At 42.2% G+C, this 16323-nt stretch overlaps 2 protein-coding genes across 2 annotated transcripts; both read left to right on the top strand.

Moving 5' to 3' along the window:
* Positions 1-688: 688 nt before the first annotated feature.
* SLPI (secretory leukocyte peptidase inhibitor) lies at positions 689-2201 on the top strand (the record flags this gene model as incomplete). The annotated part of the gene is given in 3 exon segments (NM_001035225.1): positions 689-770; positions 1404-1565; positions 2052-2201. Coding segments are annotated over 3 exon segments (394 nt in total), but the record flags the coding sequence as incomplete, so codon positions are not given.
* Positions 2202-11579: 9378 nt separating this feature from the next.
* Positions 11580-14917, top strand: LOC114117521 (sorting nexin-10-like). The gene has a single exon (XM_042230178.2). The coding sequence runs from the start codon at positions 11674-11676 to the stop codon at positions 12274-12276; it is 603 nt and encodes a 200-aa protein (XP_042086112.1). The 5' UTR covers positions 11580-11673; the 3' UTR covers positions 12277-14917.
* The last annotated feature ends 1406 nt before the right edge of the window (positions 14918-16323 follow it).

The following is a 16323-nucleotide window of genomic DNA, read 5'->3' as shown; positions in this document are numbered from 1 at the left end:
GCTCCACTTCACATCTCAGAAGTGGCAGTTGGGTTTTTGGGCTTTTTGTATCTCATTGTTCATAGTTTGCCCCAACTGCGCATGTGGGCAGTTATTTTTAGTCCCTTATAGATTCTTTGTATTCTGTTGCTCTAGGAGCCGTTAGTCCAGGTGCAAGCACTGAGAAAGGGGTCCCAGTTCCCAGATCCCAGCTTGTCTCAATGTTATCTGAAATTTGAGAAAGAAACTGCATTGAGCAATCAGGATAGAGAGTTTCACAATTCCCTGAGAGTCCAGGAGTGGGAGAACTAGAGGTGCATTTCCCAACATCTTACCTAAAAATCCAGGGCTAAATAGCATCCTTGCAGTTAACCTTTTAACCCCATCTCCACTAACAAGGCTAAGGGACGTGGGGCCCCCACAATGTTCAGGGTTCAGATGGACACCTGAGATAGTTTCCTCATAAGCCTGCCGATCTCCCAGGCCAGCCTCTCCTCTATTTCTTCCCTGGTAGTTATTTCAGTGGCCTTGCAGTCTTGCCCGGGACAGGAATGAGCCACTGTCTCTCTGATATCAAGCTTCGTGGTCTCTGGCTTCCTGTTTATGCCATGGAAGCTGGGAGGGGCCAAGGAAATGCTGGGGAGGCCACACCCACTAGTGAAGGTATAAATTGGGAGGTCTGGCCATTAGCTTCACCCCTGCCCTCACCATGAAGTTCAGTGGGCTCTTCCCCTTCGTGCTTCTTGCCCTGGGAACCCTGGCACTTTGGGCTGTGGAAGGTGCTGAAAATGGTGAGTTGGAGATACCCTGGTACCATCTTGGCTGCAACGTCAGAGGTGGTGTGGGAATGTACCCTTCTCTAGACTGTGAACTCTGAGCTTAGCTTCGGGAGGTATCCCTGGGAGTGTGTTCATGTCCACCTGGGCTTCAGGGTCTCTGTGAGGGCTTCTGAGCATCTGAAATTTCTTCTTTTACTCTGCCATCTGTCAGCCCAGGTCTCACTCCATTCCTGTTCTTATTCCTCTCTCTCTCTCCCCCTCATTTCCTAGTGTCCAGTCATCAGTCTGACTCTTGCTGATTCTTTCCATTAATCTGTTTTCCTGCCTCAGGCTCTAGCTCTCCTCCTGCCCTGTCAGTTCCATGTATCTGTTTAGTTCCCTCCATCTCCATTACCCTCAGCCTTGCTTACTCCCTGTGTGTAGCCTTTGCTTTTGTCTGAGGCCAGAAACCTTGGCTGGGAGCCCTATGCCTTTCTCCTGACAATGTGTGTGATTTCATCAAGCTTGTCCAGATGGGGTCTTCCCTTTGGACTTTGTGGACAGTCACCTGGGCGAGGGTCACTGCTGGAGAGCGGTGCTTTGTCCAGAAGCTGTGATGGCCTACTTATCACCCAGCCCCCGCCAAACTCTTGAACTTCTCTTCAGAAGCTTTGAAAGCTGGGGCCTGCCCTCCTAGAAAATCTGCCCAGTGCTTTGGAAATGAGAAACCCAGGTGCAGTAGTGACTGGCAGTGCCCGCACAAGAAGAAATGTTGCCTCGACACTTGCGGAACCGAATGTCTGGACCCTGTCAACATCACAAACCCAGGTGAGAAGGTGGAAGAGCTGGCAGGGAGGAGTGGAACGAAGGGCACAGCCTTGGGGAGACGGGGGCAGGTCCTGCCAGGCCTCCTCCTTGCCGAGAATTGTTGAGCAGAGTTTGTCAGGAAGTCATCCAGCCCCAGACAGGAAGTTACCCACTTGGCTGGTAAAGCAGCCAGTCTGCCAAGAGGTCAGTTTTGCAGGTAATAGTCATCTGGTCATTCAGATAGCCAGGCAATGGGCAGCCACCCAACCACTCAGCACTGGAAAACTGGCCTCCTGTGTTGACTGAGGGTTTGATGTCAGAGGAGAAACAGATCCTATGTTCAGCCGGTACTTCTTGGCCTCAGGAAAGACGTGGAGGTCATGGACACGGGAGGATTCTCTCTGCTCAGGCTAGGGCAGGGGCTGGGGCCCAGAAGTGGGCAGGGTGGGGGGGGGTGCATCATGTGGAAGGCCTAAGCCTTCTAACCCATGACTCTACTCTCTCCAGTTAAGAAGAAGCCTGGGACGTGTCCAGTGATCCATGGCCAATGTCTGATGCTTAAACCCCTCAATCACTGTGAGACAGATGACCAGTGCATAGGTGCATTAAAGTGCTGCAAGGCCATGTGTGGGAAAGTCTGCCTTTCCCCTGTGAAAGGTAAGGAGGGGCTGGGGCAGGCTGACCTCCTTCCCTCTGACTCTCTCTGTCTCAACCCTCTGAAGTTCCCAGCATATGAACAGGGCACTCCTGATCCCAACCCCAAGCAGAGCTTCTGCCAGACTCCGTGGTCTTCAAGAGCCCTCTCTCCCAGGCTTCAGGGCAAGAATTTCCATAGGATGGCTCATGGCTTTGATTCTGTCCCAGCCCTTCTGAGTAAGGGTCCCGGGCAAGTAACTCTCAGTCTCAGCTTCCTTATATGTAAAATGGATATAATGAACTTGAAAGTGCATTGTCAAAAGTACTGTTCAGTATGTGTTATTAAGGTTATTTCCAGGATGTTGTTTAAGGTCTAAGCCCAAGGGACCAGTGGATTTTGAGGATAATCCAGCAGAAGGCTCTGATTTATAGAGTTTTCTAGTAAAATAGAGGCTTGTACTCAGCCTCCTGATACCAAGACTCATTCAACTCTATCAGCACCTTGCTATTTTCTCTATCTCAAGGGATTTCTTGGGGGGAAGAATGTGAAGATGACTTGGCTGGTTCCAATATTGAAGCCTTGATCTCATTTTCTCTCCCAGCCTGATTCCTGCTGTTTGGGAGAGTCTCTGGATTCTTATGCTGTGTGGTGTGGGAATTCCATTTCTACACCCAGGCTTGAATCACTCCGTGGCGAAGACTTGGTTCTAACACCAATATCTTCTTTGCAGAAGAAGCCAACAAATGCCTGTTGACTTATCAATAAATAAATGAGCATGTTTCTCTCTGTACATCCTGCTTCTGTGATACACTGGGGAGGATAAAGTGGGTGGGTGGTGATGAGGAAATATCTGGATAAGAGGCTTCCCTCCTACAGATATGGAGTGGAAGAAAGAGGCTTAGGAGCTAGTCATGAGTTCACATCATAGTTCTGAAAAGACTCAGCTCTGTGATTTGGGACAAACAACTTTATCTCTAACATCTTAATCTCTTAACTTGCAAAGTGGTGATAAAAATCAGTTTCTCGAAGTGTATGGAGCATTGGTATGTGCAATGCAAAATGAATAGCAATGTTACGGGGCCAGTGCAGGCTCTCAAAAAATGGTGGATACTTGCCTTCTGTGGTGATCTTGAGCCTTTTTCATTTCTTCTCTCTCCCAAGACACGGCTTCTTCTGTCTTAAAATAAGTGTTGAGCAGAACAACATGAACTGATTATCAGTCCTGTGGGAGGACTCCAGACGCTTCTGTCTGTCCATTGTATTGGGTTGACCAAAACATTTTGTTCGCATCTTTCCATAACATCCTGCAAACAAAACCCCAATTTTTGCCAACCCAATATATTGGTATCAGAGTCTCCAAGGAAAGCGAAAACGTAATCAAGGTTTGGGTGAAACAATGCTTCAACCCCATAAGACACTTCCACAGTGGGCTTTGATCTCCCACGACCAGGGAGTCTCTCCTGGCGGCTGACGCTGGGCGATTTACCTACATGCGCTCCTCTCATGTACTGGTAAAGGGACTTCACCCTGTTCTTTCCTTGCTGAGGACAGATACAGCTTGGGGTTGACCAGATGCCCAAGGGCACACACACTGACACAAAATGAAGGAGCATGTGTTGAGGTTGAAACGGGAAGATATTTCTACACATGCAGTAAGTCTGGCACAGGCTGTGTGGACTCTTTATCTCTTGGTAGGCAAGTATCATATTTCAGGTCAAAGGCCCCTTCTTCTGCAGTGGGGGATGCTTGAGACTGCCTTTCCCAATAATAGGAATATTGTCACAGTAGGTCACGTGGAACATATGTTCTTGGCCAGAAACACAGGAGGGTGATATTGTTCTCAACTCAGTGGAGCGGAAAGTAATAAGAGCTGAAATTCCTAGAGCTAGGGCCAAGTAGGGGAATTTGCTCCGCATTTTTCTGTGCTCTATGGATTCTAAAGTAAACAGAGAACTTAATGATTTTTTTAGAAAGACAAAACAAAATTGTAATTCAATTTTCTGAAAAATGGCATAGGTCGAAGAAAATAATCCATCCTATTTGAACCAATATACTAAGAGAAACAACTGCAAGTATTAAATTCACCATTTCAGAGATGAGGGAAAAGGAGAAGAGCCACTGAATTCATTTTATGAGCCATTCATTTCATGTTAATTTCATATATTTTATTTTATTCATTTTAGCCACCCTCCAAGTTGACTTCCAATGATCCTCCCCTCTTGGTATTCACACCCGAATATGGCCCCCTTCCACATTTTTGCACAGTTGGTCTGTGTGACCGATAAAGCTTTGCAGAATGATAGATCATTATGTCCTTATGAGATCAGATCATTAAAAGAGATTGGTTTCCATTTTGGGAGGCTGTGCTCTCCTCAATCACCTACTCAGGCAGGACTCAGCTGGCATGCCATGAGGACATTCAGCCCTCTGAGGAAGGTCCACCAGCATGTGAGCGACTTGAAGATAGATTTTTCAGTCTCCATCTAGTCTTGTCCCAGCAAACAGCTTGATTATAACCTGTGAGAGACCCCAGATCAGAGCCATCCGGCCAAGCTGTTCCTGGATGTTTCTTTCTGTTACCAAATGTTTTATTGTTAACATTGGTTATCTACATTAAACAAGGTGGGAGATGACAATGCTGGTTTATGTTAATGTTGGTGGCGGGATAACACTTCATCACTTACACATAACCACTCAGTTTTATTAATAAGTTCACACAAAGTCTAAATAAAGCTTTCCAAAAATCCACTGTATAATCCTTGATCAAAATACGAATTACAAGAATTCAGATTTTCTTGTTCTTTTGATAACAATCTGAGAAATGTGATTTTTATAGTTTACAAAACAGACAGTAACTATTTATGGTTTACAAAATGGATGGCTGTACCTTAATTATATGACCTTTTAGGGAAGGGTCACACATACTTTCCTTGGCTATCTATGAAGATTCTTTATTTCAACCATGTCAGCATGTATTTATGACTTCTATCTATTGCTTTCAAGAAGACACATGAGGATTTCAATAAACCTTAATTCTCAGACTGTGAGATGATGTTAATGGTTTGAAGATGCTATTTTGGGGCAATTTTTTATGTAGTTATAAATGACAAGTTTTCTGAGGTTAGTATAAATTTGATACTACAATCAAATACTCTGACCTGTAGAAGAAAAAATAATTATGTGCCAATTTTGTCTGCTCTGAACAAAGATGGAAACATCTTAAACAAAATACTCAACAGAATTCAGTGAGTTTTAAACAGCTCTCCTAAAACTGAAATGTGAATTCTTCAATAAAATTAGGAATGGAAATGGGGATTCCCCTTGGTGGTCCAGTGGTTAAGACTCTGAGCTTCCAATGCAAGGGGCATAGGCTCAATCCCTGGTCAAGTAACTAAGATCCCACATGCTGCATGGCACAGTCAAAATATTTTTTTAAAAAAAGGAAATGAAAGGATAGAAATTAATCCAAAAAAAGGAAAAAACAAAACAAAACTTTGTAGCAAAACCTACACTAAGTTGAATTTTCAGAGGTATTGTCATTAAAGTCGTAATAGAATGAGTCACCACTATTTTTCAACAGTGTATGAGATATACAAAAGTATGCAATGAGATAAAGGAATAAAATGTGTAAGGATGAGAGAAGCTTATTGTTATTATTGGCAGACAGTGTCATTTCCTACATAATAATTTAAGACTTTTAATATAATGGATGAAGTTTCATTTCATTGGAATTGTGGGATATAAAGTCTATACAAAATTCTATGGCATTTCTCCACATTACCCAAAAGCAGTCAGAAATAATAAAAGTAGAAGTAAATAATCCCAAGAAGCAAACCCTACAACATTCCTAGGAACAAATCTACAAATTATGTCAGAACATCATGGGTTAAAAAGAAAAAAAAGAATTTTATTTGAAGGTCTAAAATAAGAACTGAATAAATGGAAAATTGATGTTTGTGTTTGGAAAGACTCAATCAGGTAAAGATTGCAACTCTTTAAAAATGGATTTATAAATTCAATAAAACTGCAATAAAAACCCCAATATGATCTTTAAAAACAACTTGGCAAAGTTATCCTACAGTTCATATATTAGTATAAAGGCTTCAGAAGAGCCAAGAATATTTTTTAAAAGTACAAGAATGGAAGCTAGCCATACCACATATCGAAATATTATTACCCCTCCCTCGTGAACCACCTTCCCACCTCCCACCACATTCCACCCCTCTACGTTGTCACAAACCACCATGTTTGAGTTCCCTGCCTCAAACAGCAAATTCCCACTGGCTATCCATTTTACACACAGTAATGTATAGGTTAGTTATGTATAGGCATAGCTAGTAATATGTACATATTAGTTATGTATAGGCATAGTTAGTAATGTATAGGCATTCGGTCCCATTACTTCATGGCAAATAGATGGGGAAACAGTGGAATCAGTGGCTGACTTTATTTTGGGGGGCTCCAAAATCACTGCAGATGGTGAAATTAAAAGACACTGCAGCCATGAAATTAAAAAATGCTTATTCCTTGGAAGGAAAGTTATGACCAACCTAGATAGCATATTAAAAAGCAGAGACATCACTTTGTCAACAAAGGTCCATCTAGTCAAGGCTATGGTTTTTCCAGTGGTCATGTATGGATATGAGAGTTGGACTATAAAGAAAGCTGAGCACCAAAGAATTGATGCTTTTGAACTGTGGTGTTGGAAAAGATTCTTGAGAGTCCCTTGGACTGCAAGGAGATCCAACTAGTCCATTGTTAAGGAGATCAGGCCTGGGTGTTCATTGGAAGGACTGATGTTGAAGCTGAAACTCCTATATTTTGGCCACCTGATGCGAAGAGCTGACTCATTTGAAAAGACCCTGATGCTGGGAGGGATTGAGGGTAGGAGGAGAAGGGGATGATGGAGGATGAGATGGCTGGATGGCATCACCGACTCAATGCACATGGGTTTGGGTAAACTCTGGGAGTTGGTGATGAACAGGGAGGCCTGGCGTGCTGCGGTTCATGGGGTCACAAAGAGTCAGACACGACTGAGCGACTGAACTGAACTGAATGTACAGGTTTCAGTGTTACTCTCTCAGTTCCTCCCTCTCTCTCGTTCCCTCACTGTGTCCACTACTCTGTTGTTTATGCCTGTGTCTCCATTGCTGTCCTGCAAGCAGACTCATCAGTACCAATTTTTGTTTTTAAGTTCGCACTAACAACTTTCACTGAGTTTAATAGTAATTTTTAATGTACAGTATTAGGCTTCTAGCTTCCCAGGTGGCTCAGTGGTAAAGAATCCACTGGAGAGAAGAGCCTGGAGGGTTACAGTCCACGGGATCACAAAAGAGTTGGACATGACTGCGCAACTAAACGACATTAGGGTTCTAACCTAAGAGAAGTAGAACAGGTAGGACCAATAGGAGATATAAATATATATATTTTTTCATAGCAATATGTGTGTGTATTTATTTGCTGTTATGACAAATTAGCTCATGCAGTTATGGAGGCCAAGTCCCATAATCTGCCATCTGTAAAATGAAGACCCAAGAAAATCAGTGGTATAATGCAGTTTGGGTCTGAATACCTAAGAGCTGATGGTATAAATTTTACTCCAAGGGCAGGAGACAAAGAGGGGAGATGTCCCATCTCACACAGCTGCTGCTAAGTCACTTCAGTCGTGTCCAACTCTGTGTGACCCCATAGACGGCAGCCCACCAGGCTCCCCTGTCCCTGGGATTCTCCAGGCAAGAACACTGGAGTGGGTTGCCATTTCCTTCTCCAATGCATGAAAGTGAAAAGTGAAAATGAAGTCACTCAGTCGTGTCCGACTCTTAGTGACTGCATGGACTGCAGCCCACCAGGCTCCTCCATCCATGGGATTTCCCAGGCAAGATTACTGGAGTGGGGTGCCATTGCCTTCTCCCATCTCATGCAGAGAGGCAGAAAAAAGGTAAAAATTCCTCCTCCCTTCACCTTTTGTCCTAGTGGGCCCTCAACAGTTTGGATGAGGCCCACACACACTGAGGAGAGCAATTCACTTTACTGCTTGCCAGATGCAAATGCTAATCTCATCTGGATACAACACCGCAGACACACCTAGAAATAATACTTAACCTGTGCATTTCGGGTTGCATAACCAGTCAAGTTGACACATAAAATTAACCATTACAAGTTGACTGAGCATCCATACAGATCTCCTTAAACCATACTTAATCTTCAAGTAAAGATAATGACAGGGTCATAATCCTGCCAGACAGGATACAATTATCCTGTATAGAACCCAAAACACATTCACTCCATTCCCAGAAGAGAAAGTAAAGCCCTTGAGTGATATTTACTTTCCTCCTTCATATCCAGTAACTTAAACACTCTGATGTTAAAATTAACAATACATAAATACTACCATCAAGTCATCTTATGTTACACGATAAGGTAACAAGAGAGGAAAGAAAGAAAATAAAGAAAATACGCACACATGGGTTCATAGCAAAATAAGGAGGAAATGTCAAGACTATTACAGGCCTCACACGTGTAACTGGTCACATCCTTGGAGCCGGTATTTATAGTTACTTTCTTCCACTGTCCTTCTATAGTCCTTTGTCGTCATCAATCAATGACTTAATTGCAGAGTAAAATATATAATATTACCAAGTCTCTATGAGATCTCCTGTATTCCAGACATATGCTTCTTCACCTTCAATGTGGAGCTGTGGTCCAATTTTCCCTGGTAGTTACTCCAGCCAACACCATAACTCTCTTCTTTATCTGTTGTTTTAGAGACATGAGGAACCCAAAGTAGTCAGACGGTAGTTTTATTTTATTTATTATTCTTTTTTAAATTGTTGGTTGCACTGGGTCTTCATTGCTGTCGGGCCTTTCCCTAGTTGCAGCGAGCTGGGGCCACTCTTCAATGTGGTACATGGGCTTCTCATTGCGCTGGCTTCTCTTGTTGCAGAGCACAGGCTTTGGGCCCAGGGGCTTCAGTAGCTGCATCTCACACTCTCTGGAGTGTGGACTCAGTAGTTGCGGTACCTGGGCTTAGTTGCTCTGCAGCATGTGGAATCCTTCCAGACCAGGAATCGAACCCATATCCTCTACACCAGCAGGAGGATTCTTAACCACTGCACCACCAGGGAAGTCCTATTTTATCTATTTATTTATTTTGGCTGTACCCGGATGGTAGTTTTATTTTATTTTATTTTTCCAGTATAAAATGAAACTTTATTTTTTTAATATAAATGTATTTATTTTAATTGGAGGCTAATTATTTTACAATATTGTATTGGTTTTGCCATACATCAACATGAATCTGCCATGGGTGTACACGTGTTCCCCATCCTGAACCCCCTTCCCACCTCCCTCCCCGTACTATCCCTCTGGGTCATCCCAGTGCACCAGCCCCAAGCATCCTGTATCCTGCATCGAACCTAGACTGGCGATTTGTTTCATATATGATATTATATGTGTTTCAATGCCATTCTCCCAAATCATGCCACCCTCGCCCTCTCCCACAGAGTCCAAAAGACTGTTCTATACTTCTGTGTCTCTTTTGCGGTCTTGCATACCGGGTTATTGTTACCATCTTTCTAAATTCCATATATATGCGTTAGTATACTGTATTGGTGTTTTTCTTTCTGGCTTACTTCACTCTGTATAACAGGCTCCAGTTTCTTCCACCTCAGTAGAACTGATTCAAATGCGTTCTTTTTAATGGCTGAGTAATGCTCCATTGTGTATATGTACCACAGCTTTCTTATCCATTCATCTGCTGATGGGCATCTATGTTGCTTCCATGTCCTGGCTAGTATAAACAGTGCTGCGATGAACATTGGGGTACACGTGTCTCTTTCAGTTCTGGTTTCCTTGGTGTGTATGTCCAGCAGTGGGATTGCTGGGTCATAAGGCAGTTCTATTTCCAGTTTTAAGGAATCTCCACACTGTTCTCCATAGTGGCTGTACTAATTTGCGTTCCCACCAACAGTGTAACAGGGTTCCCTTTTCTCCACACACTCTCCAGCATTCATTGCTTGTAGACTTTTGGATTGCAGCCATCCTGACTGGTATGAAATGGAAGGTCATTGTGGTTTTGATTTGCATTTCTCTGATAATGAGTGATGTTGAGCATCTTTTCATGTGTTTGTTAGCCATCTGTTAGTCTTCTTTGGAGAAATGTCTGTTTAGTTCTTTGGCTCATTTTTTGATTGGGTCGTTTATTTTTCTGGAATTGAGCTGCAGGAGTTGCTTGTATATTTTTGAGATTAGTTGTTTTTCAGTTGCTTCATTTGCTATTATTTTCTGAAGGCTGTCTTTTCACCTTGCTTATAGTTTCCTTTGTTGTACAGAAGCTTTTAATTTTAATTAAGTCCTATTTGTTTATTTTTGCTTTTTTCAGTTCAATGGGATCACTGCTGTGTCACCTAGTGGAAACGTTCCTCCCTCCAGAACCAGCACCTCCAGGCCAACAGTGCACTAAGTCAAGGGGTCGAGAAGGTAAGATTTGCTAGTGGCTCCCTAGGGGTCATAATGGGAGGTGCCCCTCCATCTCTACCTCTTGATTTCTGAACCCACGAATCCTGATTATGGGAGAAACAGCAAGATATATCAGACACTGATTGAGAGCAGGGACAGCCTTTGAGAGAACCTTGCCCCAGCCCTGCAAGGTATTGTCATCTGGCTGGCACTTCAGCTATCTTCAAAAGGCTGTTTCACTGTTCTATAAAGTTAGTTGTTTGAGAATGATGGTGAATTCCATGAGCATGGGCACGCTGCCACACTTCATTTGCTGTGAAGTGAATTCTTTGATCAGAGCATTATTGTAAGGCAAGGTGGATAAGGCATTCTGTAAGTGCATGTCTGGTAGTTTTGCATACAGGGAAACATTGCATACAGGGCAGGCAAATTCATATCCAGAGTGTCTATTCCCTGATGTCCCTTCCATGATGCAAGTGGCCTGATGTAATCAACCTGCCACCAGGTAGCTGGCCCATCACCCCAGGGAATGGTTCTGTACTGTGCATGGATGTTGGTCGCTGATTCTGGCAGATCAGCACTCAGCAGTAAACAACTAATTATATTTCTATATCCCAGAAACAATTAAAGATGAACTATTTAAAGTCACATAAAAAATCAACTAAGATTAAGAAAAGATGTGCAAAATCTTTATGGAGAAAATGATGACATTTTTCAAGAGAAATTAAAGAATACCTAAAGAGAAAGAAAGAGATACCATATTCATAAATTGCAAACCTTAAGGATTATGCCAAAGCCTTTGCGTGTGTAGATCAAAATAAACTGTGGAAAATTCTGAAAGAGATGGGAATACCAGACCACCTGACCTGCCTCTTCAGAAACCTATATGCAGGTCAGGAAGCAACAGTTAGAAGTGGACATGGGGCCGCCGCTGCGCCTTTGAGTCAGCAAACTCCGCCACCCGCTGGCCCGCTGGCCCTGCTCTGCCCGGCTCTGCCTGGAGGTGCCGCCCATTGATCGTGTTCTGTGTTGAAGATGTTTCCAGAACAGCAGAAAGAGGAATTTGTAAGTGTCTGGGTTCGAGATCCTAGGATTCAGAAGGAGGACTTCTGGCACTCTTATATCGACTATGAGATATGTATTCATACCAATAGCATGTGTTTTACAATGAAAACATCCTGTGTGAGAAGAAGGTATAGAGAATTTGTGTGGCTGAGGCAGAGACTCCAAAGTAATGCATTACTGGTACAACTGCCAGAACTTCCATCTAAAAACCTATTTTTCAACATGAACAATCGCCAGCATGTAGATCAGCGTCGTCAGGGTTTGGAAGATTTCCTCAGAAAGGTTCTACAGAATGCACTTCTGCTTTCAGATAGCAGCCTTCACCTCTTCCTGCAAAGTCATCTGAATTCAGAAGACATCGAGGCATGTGTTTCTGGGCAGACCAAGTACTCTGTAGAAGAAGCAATTCACAAGTTTGCCTTGATGAACAGACGTTTCCCTGAAGAAGAGGAAGGAAAAAAAGAAAACGATATAGATTATGATTCAGAAAGTTCATCCTCTGGGTTTGGACATAGTAGTCATGACAGCAGTTCGCACGGATGTAAAATGAGCACAGCTCTGCAGGAATCCTGAAAAATAATTCTAATGTTACCATTTTAGGAATAGCAAATTGTGTCCAGTCATAGAGAATAAAGCTTGCAAATAATATATTCTTACCTAAAGCTCACTGTCATATTAAGTATTTAAATTTGTAGAGATGTTGTGTTGTTTATTAGTGGTATTTTTATGTTGTCTTATTTTGGCTAAGCTTCTGTGAAAAGCTAAAAGCCTGTGAATGCAGCACTCTCCTTGATCAGCGCACGCTATTGGTAAAATGAGATCCTGCCCTCAGATGAAATGATTTATATGTTTAAACAAAATCTAGTTGGCTTTATTGCATTTTAAAAGATAGGTAAATAGGTAGCATTTCAAATCCAGATGGAGCATTTCTTCTTGTATTACTGGGGCAGTGTTAGCATAAACACAGCAGGTATGTGTATGACTGACGGCACAGACCAGAATGCCTCTCAAGACAGGCATCTGGAATTCTGTGGGTCCCTCCTCTGCACTGGAAAAACACTGAGCTTTGGAATGGTTGATTGAAATATTTTAAGAGTGTTTAACCTTTCCATTATTCTATTTCACACTTAGATGGAAAATGTATCTTATGAATAGAGACATGTTAAAATAATGTTTACATCTTTAAAAATAAAAAGCCCAGAAATAGCGCTAGTCATTTTGCTTATATTTGTAATATATAGAGGGCTTCCCTGGTGGCTTAGCGGTAATGAATCTGCAATATATAGATTCAGAAATACATTTTCATTGTCCAAAATCAGCTTTAACACATGGTTTCTGGGAACAACCATTTGTTTTCATTATCTGTGTGTAATTAGAATTAGAGGTTCATGATTTATTTTCTGACTTAATGTGCAATTTCTTAGCACTAGATAACTTTCAGTATCTGTGACGGTTGCTTGTTACTTTAAGTTAAAAGTAGGATCTTATAAAAATTAATAAAATTTGCCAGTAAATATTCCCATAATATAGAAAAGGATATGAACTTGCTAATTTCAGAATTAATTATTCATTTTTAAAAAGTCCTTTCTTTTAAGGCATCTGCCTAAGGACTGGTATAGTTTAACAAAATGTCTCTTTTTATAGTGGTCAAAGATAAAATATCTTAGATAAACTACCTTGAACTTCAAATTTCAGATGAGGCAGCATTTTCTTGAGATAACTGTTCATATGTCTTCCTTGTTGAATGGTATGAAATATCTCTGAAATTAACAAGAAGATATCTTTATATAAGGGGGATAACTTGTTGCTTTAATTAAATGTTACCTCACCGTCATTTTAACTAGGAGTTTATTAAAAGTTACTGTATTATTTTAAAAAGTCTTTGAAATACTTGTTAACTGAGTCAACAGAAAAAAATTAAATATAGAATATAAATGATTTCCTTAATTTTGCCTTTTTGTTTTCTATTTGGTCTAAAATGTTATTGAATTTTTTGTAAATATTTTGATTTAATGTATCTTGGATCTTATTACTTTATCATCTAAGACTCATTATTTTAATACTGGAGGAAAAAAGATTTAGCAATTTCTTTTTATCTTGCCGACATGTGAAGTTTGCTATTCAGTCATTTCAGTGTGGTCACCAGCTCCTTGGCAATATGTATTTGTATTCATGTTATGCTTTACAGTAGTTTTGAAAAGCATATATCGTGCCACCAATTGTAATGTAATTCTTAGATGATGAAACTATAGCCGTCAAAATTGATATTAAGTAATGCGTAATACTGTGGTATGTAAACTTCATGAGATCATCATTTTCACATTAAACATGAAAAAAACAACAACAACAACAAAAAAAAGAAGTGGACATGGAACAACAGATTGGTTTCAAATAGGAAAAGGAGTACGTCAAGGCTGTATATTGTCACCCTGCTTATTTAACTTCTATGCAGAGTACATCACGAGAAACGCTGGGCTGGAGGAAGCACAAGCTGGAATCAAGATTGCTGGGTAAGATATCAATAACCTCAGATATGCAGATGACACCACCCTTATGGCAGAAAGTGCAGAGGAACTAAAGAGCCTCTTGATGAAAGTGAAAGTGGAGAGTGAAAAAGTTGGCCTAAAGCTCAACATTCAGAAAACTAAGATCATGGCATCTGTTCCAATCACTTCATCGGAAACAGATGGGGAAACAGTGGAAACAGGGTCAGACTTTATTTTTTTGGGCTCCAAAATCACTACAGATGGTGACTGCAGCCATGGAATTAAAAGATGCTTACTCCTTGGAAGGAAAGTTATGACCAACCTAGATAGCATGTTGAAAAGCAGAGACATTACTTTGCCAACAAAGGTCTTTCTAGTCAAGGCTATGGTTTTCCAGTAGTCATGTATGGATGTGAGAGTTGGACTCTGAAGAAAGCTGAGCACCAAAGAATTGATGCTTTTGAACTGTGGTGTTGGAGAAGACTCTTGAGAGTCCCTTGGACTGCAAGGAGATCCAACCAGTCCATCCTAAAGGAGATCAGTCCTGGGTGTTCATTGGAAGGAATGGTGCTAAAGCTAAAACTCCAATACTTTGGCCACCTCATGCAAAGAGTTGACTCATTGGAAAAGACCCTGATGCTGGGAGGGATTGGGGGCAGGAGGAAAAGGGGACGACAGAGGATGAGATGGCTGGATGGCATCACCGACTCGATGGACATGAGTTTGAGTGAACTCCAGGAGTTGGTGTTGGACAAGGAGGCCTGGCGTGCTGCGATTCATGGGGTCACAAAGAGTCGGACACGACTGAGCGACTGAACTGAAATGAACTGAATATCATAAAGATGTACTTTCCCCGGATATATTTATGGATTCAGTACCATCATGAATAAAAATTCCCATAGGTTATTGTTGCTTTGTTTGCATGTGTGTGTATATTGAAGAAGCTATTGAAGAAATGTATTTGGAAAAGTAAAGAGACACGAATAGCAAAAACCTAAAGGAAGACTATAAGAACAAGACAGGGACATCCCTGGTGGTCCAGTGGTTAAGAATTTGCCTTTCAAAGCAGGGGACTCCAGTTTGATCCCTGTTCGGGGAACAAAGATCCCACATGCCGTGCAGTGTGACCATAAAAAAAGGAAGAAAGCAGTAAAATTTATTCTACAAATTATTACAATTTAGCATAAATTGAAGTAAATAAAATATTGTGATATTGACAAAGGATAGACTCACAGACCAATAGTATACAACAGAAAAAAAAAAAAAACCAGCAATGTGAGCCAGGCAGCTTTAATATGAAACTTATAACTAAAAAGAGAAAAAAGAAAGCTCTAGGACTGAGGGAGAGTAAGTAGTCAAGGAAAGAACAAACTTGCCGGAGAGTGAATCCTCTCCAAGTTTAAGATTCAGACTTATCAGAGAGGATGTGGTGGCAGTCCGTTGGTTGCCAGAGAAATTGGTTGGCTAAGTTTTCCCAAACCAGAGCTGGTTCACAGTCCGAGGGCAGAGGCCAGCTCGGGGAGCTGGAGGGATGCTCTGGGCAGCGGCCTGCTGGGGGTGCTATTGAACTAACTGGGAAACCGCGACCAGAAAGCAGCAGCCGCTGGGTTGTCCTGGGATCTCTTCTGGGAGCTGGCTAGGCGGGGTTCCATTGAACATCCCTGCTGCGTGAGCTCCACTGGTGGGCATCACACACCAGGGTAGTGGTATCAGAGCAAGAAAAAGGAAGGCACATCAGAATCAGGAAAATGAGTCCCTTTCTCCTCCCTCCTGTGTCCGTCCTGCGCCCACTACTGATAAAGATTAATATCATGTCAGCTGTGCTGTGCTTAGTTGCTCAGTCGTGTCCAACTCCCTGCGACCCCATGGACTGTAGCCCGCCAGGCTCCTCTGTCCATGGGGATTTTCCAGGCCAGAATACTGGAGTGGGTTGCCATTCCCTCCTCCAGGGGATCGTCCCAACCCAGGGATTGAACCCAAGTCCCCCTAATTGCAGACAGTTTCTTTACTGTCTGAGCCACCAGGGAAGCCCAAGAATACTGGAGTGGGTGGCCTATCCCTTCTCCAGGGGATCTTCCTGGCCCAGGAATCAAACTGGGGTCTCCTGCATTGCAGGCAGATTCTTTTTACCAGC

Source organism: Ovis aries, chromosome 13 (assembly GCF_016772045.2).
Source record: "Ovis aries strain OAR_USU_Benz2616 breed Rambouillet chromosome 13, ARS-UI_Ramb_v3.0, whole genome shotgun sequence".
NCBI classification, from domain to species: domain Eukaryota; kingdom Metazoa; phylum Chordata; class Mammalia; order Artiodactyla; family Bovidae; genus Ovis; species Ovis aries.
The sequence above is the reverse complement of the archived record's forward strand: the minus strand, read 5'-3'. Positions and strand labels throughout refer to the sequence as shown.

Bases quoted from the DNA above. Each gene is read 5' to 3' on its own strand.
- LOC114117521 (XM_042230178.2), top strand. From the start codon at position 11,674: ATGTTTCCAGAACAGCAGAAAGAGGAATTTGTAAGTGTCTGGGTTCGA.